Here is a 6,000-nt window from a genome sequence, read left to right on the forward strand (position 1 = left end):
GTAGGAAAAAAAAAAATTTCCTCACTCAAACAGGAATAAGTCAAAAGACCCATTTCTACACAGATACTACACATTTAAAATTTCATCCAACCACAAAGTCTTAAAACTTGCAGGCTGGATTATATGTATATATTTCCTTGTAAAATCTGAAAAACTGAAATCAAGACAGAAATTAGTGATAAATCAATGACAAGTATTTAAAAATCCACAGCCAAGAACACTTCATTAGTAAGCTGGGATTTGAAGTATTTTAATAGGGATATGTAAGTGTTACAAACAATATTCTTCTAAATATCTGATTATAGAAACAATCTACTTAAATTTAAGGTAAAGTTTATTACTAGGGAGAAGCATAACATAATTGCTTGAAAGCCAACTCTTCCACACATGTCTATTCGTCATGTGAACTAATAGACAGTTCTGGACAATGGAAATAATACCACTATTTCGCAGGTTGGTATGAAAATTAAACGAGATGATGCATGTAAAGCACATGGCAAAAATCCCCAAGTTTGCTGGCAAGGCTATGAAAGGGCGGGAAAAGTATTTTTATGCACTGCACAGAAGTGTAAATTATACAACCTATCATACTAGAGGCCCAGAGCACAAAATTCGTGCATGGGGGGGGGGGCAGTCCCCTCAGCCCAGCTTGCATCCTCTCCAATCCGGGACCCCTTGGGGGATGTCCAACTGCCGGATCGGGCCTAAACTGGCAGTTGGACATCCCTCTCACAATCCTGGACCGCTGGCTCCTATTCGCTCACCTGCCTGCCTGCCTGATCACCCCTAACTGCCCCCCCTGCTGGCCTGGTTGCCCCTAACTGCCCCCTGCTGCCATCCAGGTCACCCCCAACTGCCCCTTCCCTGCCGGCCTGGCCACGCCCAACTGCCCCTGCCCCCCCCACCAGCCTGGTCACCCCATGCAGCCTACTGTTCAGTCGTTTGGTCGTCCCTTACTAACCCCCCTGCCGGCCTGGTTGTAGGCAGCCATCTTGTGAGGGTCAATTTGCATATTACCTCTTTATTATATAGAAATATATGCAAAACTACACATATATGGTATCTGCTGCAGCACTGTTTGTGACTGTAATATTGGAAACAATATAAATACCCTTCCACAGGGGATGGTTAAATAAATGTTACTCCCCTACAAGAGAATTCTATATAGTTGTTTAAAACACACACACACACAACAAAAAACCCTATTAATAGGGGAAAATCCTATATTAATAGGGAAAGTTCTCCAAGGTAAACTGTTTAGGAAAAAACAAGGTATGGAACAGTGTGTACAATACGCTACCATATAAGTAAAAGGGGAGATGTTCACATTTATTTGCATATACAAAAAAAACCCTCTGGAAATTTATACAAGTAATTAATAGCAATAATTACCTACAGATGATGAAACTGAAACAGTACCTGCCACAGTCAAGCCCTAATAAATGAAAGCTATCATTACCCCCCTCATCATCATCAGGAAAACATATCCTTAAAATGTATATACAGAATTCATTCATACTGAGGTAAGCAGCCAAATCTCAAATATTCATAGACTGACTATCTAGTTGGAGATCCAAGTCTTTCATTTCTTCTTCAAAGGTAAGTAGCTTTGGGCCATTTTACTGTTGGCCATCACCTTCACCAGAAAGTAAGCTGAGGAAATAACACCAAAAATAGTCATTTCATTAATACTGATCAACAGTTTTTAATAAATAGCTTTGGAACTGAAAGGAACATGAAAAATTCCATTAATACAATCTTTGAATATTACATCTGAAGAAACTAAGATCCAGAAAATTCCCCAAATTAGTTACAGTTCAAAGATCTGAAGTCTACCCCCTAGATAAATGCTTTGCATTTTCTTTAAGGTGATGAAGGAAAACTGAAAATAAACAAAAATTGAAATCAATTATCCTTGTTAACTTCCCTCCCACCATATCCTTTATTTCAGGTAACTAAGTGTGTTGAGATCAAATCCCATATGCAATTGTAGTAAGTAGAGAACAGGTCATCCAGAGAATTAGTCCTGAGGTTTCCAGGATTAAGCATTGAATAAACATCTGTAATAAAATCTGTAAAGTTTGCTTACACTAGAGATTGTCAGAGGCATGTTGAAATCCTTGCCACCTTGCAGCCGGAAACCCCAAGGAGCTGGGCCAACCAAGGACACACTGTAGTTGCTCATGGTTTTAGTGGTTCAAAGTCCAATCCCAGAGTGTGAAACTGTGAAAAGAAAATCAGATGGTTAAAAAAATATTTACTTGAAGCCCTATTACATATTTAAATGTATTTAATATAAACCCAACTAAATTATGTACAGTATTTTGTTTTGGGGGTTTGAGAGATTATAGAGCATAAGTCTACATTAAGTTCTCATTTCAATCTAAGAAAAGGAATATATGACCTAACATACAATTTCTAAACTCACGCCAATTTCCATAGTATAAAAATTCCACATCAGAATATATTTCTAGACACTTGATCAGTTTTACAACTTGCTACAATCTGTGGTTTCTTACAAACTTTAACTCAAAGTACTTTACAACACTGTTATATATAGAAGAACAAGATTTCATTTCATATTTAATTCAATATGATTTTCTCCTTCCCTCTACCTCATGCATTCTTTTGCCTGCAGCTGGCAAAAGATCTTCAATTTCACTTACTTAAATTCTAAATTACTCTAACATATGAAAAGGACTGCTAATTCATAGACTCTCATTCATGCTTACTAAATTCTTTAAAATTAGTGTTTTTTCATGTACAAAACTATTCTCTCCATTCATAAACTATAACTTGAATTTCCTCTTATAAGGATGTGATATATCCCACACTTGGAGTAACATTTACTTTTTCTTCAGACAGGCCATGATAGGCAATACTCTAGCACAGTGATATTTCAATCAGAACCTTTTTGTTTATACACACACCTCATCAGGCAAAGTAGAAGGTGAGCATTTAACACATAGTGAGACTGACTAAATGTGGTAGGGCTATAATCTTAATGAATGAAAGGGAGTAAGAGCTATAGAAAAGAAACAGAACTTCAATGCCTTCTTTTTTGTTTTGCTGTAAGTGCACTTATAAGGACTCTCATGGTAGCACATTTTAAAATATATTTTTATTGATTTGAGAGAGGAAAAGAGAGGGAGAGATAGATAGAAACATCAATGAGGAGAGAATCACTGATCAGCTGCCTCCTGCACGCCCCCTACTGGGATCCAGCCTGAAACCTGATTATGTGCCCTGACTGGGAATCGAACCCTGACCTCCTGGGTCATAGGTCGATGCTCAACTACTGAACCACACTGGCCAGGCATGCTAGCACTTTTACATAACAAAAAACTTAAGTAAAAAAAGTATGAGTTGGAGTCTGGGGTTGGTTGTTATGGTGGTTACATGTGGGTGGGAGAAATGGAGATTTTCTAAGATGTAATACTAAGAAACATAATATTTCCCTCTTTCTTTAAAAATGTTAAAAATATAGCACATGTATAATTCAATTATTTAAAACTACATTTTCAAAAAAGCTTTTATGACACACTTCCTTAGAAAATCTATGCTGTTTAACCAAATCATCACCTTGTATTACCTGTCTTACAATATTTCTTTAACCCATTCAAAATTTCTATGCCATCACACCAAATTGACAGTAGCTGATGTAGATATTAGAACCACTGGGTATATTAAAAGCAAATACATTCCATCTTTTCATAAGAAGAAAATGAGGCAATACTTTTAAATAAGTCTGGTTCTTGAAAAATTAAATTCATGAAAAATCCACGTGGCATCTACCTAGAAACTAAATGTGTAGTATACGGAAGTACTACATAAAAATATATTACTTCAATACTGATGTATAGGCACAGGGCATTAAAAAGACCAAAGGCCAAACCAGAAGCAAAACTGTTAAATACACATGAAAACGAATAGTAGGGAGATAATAAAGAGCCACATGTAATTTAAATCCTTCCCCCTATAATAATGAAGATTTTCATAGAACTAGAAAAGACTCCTTTGATACAGACCCATTATGCAAATCAGAGGTTTATAAAGCCAACAGGTATTTCACAGTCAGCCTGTCCTTCCTTCTTTTTTCATCTTTAATTTTTGTCAAGAGAAGCGTGTTTATAAGTTAGGCTCCACTTCTCCTGGCCCCACTGTTCCCTACAAGAAAATGTACTTATGTATCCACCCGTGTACATGCAACCTTTTTTTACTTGGAAGTTCCCTTCCTGACTTATCCCATTTGTTACTAAAATTTCTAGCACTGGCAAAGTCATAACCACACTACACTTCTAGTCAGTGTAGTTTCTAGCCTTCTCCCTCTGCTAGTTTCATTTGTCTTAAAATAGTCTAACCCCCTAAGCAATGGTAATATTTCTGGCCTTCTCCAGATCTCCTTCATCTGGCTATCAGTGCCCAAACTCTTCCTAAAATACCAAGCAGGCAGGAAATAGCAGCCTATTCCGCTTTCAAACTCGTAGAAAATGCTGGCACTTCTGTATAGCTCTGGATTTTCCTCTTAGGGAAAGGCTAAACAATGTATTCGCCCTGGTACTTGGGAGGGGAGCTTGGTTATTTCCCACACCCCTATCCTAGTCTCTCTGGCGGGTGAGAATGGGGGTGGGGGGGGCGGGGGGAGAGAATTCCTGATGAACTGCTCAGGGTATCAAGAATGTCTGGGTCTGCAATGAAAGAGCAGTATCTTGAGGTTCTCTTTTTTCCCTAGACTGGGAGACAGTGGAGAGGTAGAGCTGAAGAACTAGGGCCACAGGCACGGGATGAGAGCAGCCAACGAGCCAGTTTTCCAGCAGATGTTCTCGCCTGGCCCTGCTTGCCAAATAAGGCTCCGAGCCGGCTGTTTCCGCAGCAGGCGCGTTCCGACGTCCCCGCGGTCGGGAAGGCGGACTCGGGATAGGATCTGGCGATCACACCCTAGACCTGCCCAGCCCAGCGCAACCACGGATTTTCTTTCCAAGCTCTGCCCCTCCTTTTCCCACTGATTGTCAAACGCGCTGAAGTCTTAGAAAAGCCCCAACAGGCACACACGTATTAATAAATCTGGCGTTCACGACGAGATTTATTCTTTAAACGAGCTTTATTTCGGGACGCGCGGAAGTTTTCCCCAAACAGGTTACAAAATCCTAAATATCTGGGGGGGGGGGGGGGGGGGAGGGAATAAATGCTTCTCCGTAGCGAGAGAGGAAACAAAAAGTAACACGCCATTCCCACTGAGTCCCGCTTCCTCTCCGCACCCCCCGAGAGAGATTCGCGCAGGACGGGGGTGGACGCGGACGCCAAGGTGGGTGCCTGGAAACGCCCGGAGCCAGCCGGCGGGTCGGTGCGGGGCGCCCGGGGGCCTCTCCGCGCCCACCCTCGCCGTCCAGGGCGCTCCGCTCCCGCGTCCGCGCCTTGGCCGCGCTCGTCCCGGCCGGCCGGACTCCGGGGACTCCCAAGGCTCGTCCACTGGCCTCGCGCCCGCGCCCGCGCCACCCGTTCCCGGGCGCTCCTCTTCCCACGCCGCTCTCCCACCGCCGCCGCTCCGCGCCCAGAAAGCACCTGAGAAACCGCCCCGCGCAAGATGCGCCCCCTCTGCCTTCCCAGCTGGGCTTCCCTCGCGCTCGGTGGCGCCAACCAGCCGCTAACTTGCCCTCCTCCCGCCGGGGAATCACAGTCGCGCATCCCCTGCGGGTGGCCACTCACCTCGGGTCCCGCGCGGCGTTGCCTCCGCCTCAGACGAGCGCTGACAAATGATTCGCGGTGCGTGCGCCGCCCTCACCAGCCGCGGGAACTTCCGCCTCCTCGCGCGGCAGGCCCCGCCCCCGCTCCTGGGCACGCCCCCTTCGCTTCAGGACACGCCCCTCTCGCCCCCGGCCTCGCCCTGGGGCTGGGCTGGGCCGCGCCGCGCGGGGCGGGGCGGGGCGGGGAAGGTACCGCGGAGCCCAGCGCTCGGGCTTGCTGGGGCGAGCTGAAGACTCCTAGAAAAACAATTGCGCT

General features: G+C 44.0%; 1 protein-coding gene across 6 annotated transcripts in view; it reads right to left on the bottom strand.

Annotated features, from left to right (window-relative positions):
- Positions 1-5,793, bottom strand: part of PDLIM5 (PDZ and LIM domain 5) — a 219,030-nt gene extending 213,237 nt beyond the window's left edge. For all 6 annotated transcript variants that reach the window (XM_028148233.2, XM_028148231.2, XM_028148229.2 and 3 more), the window contains exons 1-2: positions 5,707-5,793; positions 2,090-2,223 (exon numbers count right to left, since the gene is read on the bottom strand). In XM_028148233.2, coding sequence (XP_028004034.2) covers positions 2,090-2,185 — 96 coding nt within the window. In that variant the 5' untranslated portion in view covers positions 2,186-2,223; positions 5,707-5,793. The remainder of the gene's footprint in view (positions 1-2,089; positions 2,224-5,706) is intronic.
- Positions 5,794-6,000: the final 207 nt, after the last annotated feature.

The sequence above is a fragment of the Eptesicus fuscus genome, chromosome 2, assembly GCF_027574615.1.
Source record: "Eptesicus fuscus isolate TK198812 chromosome 2, DD_ASM_mEF_20220401, whole genome shotgun sequence".
NCBI classification, from domain to species: domain Eukaryota; kingdom Metazoa; phylum Chordata; class Mammalia; order Chiroptera; family Vespertilionidae; genus Eptesicus; species Eptesicus fuscus.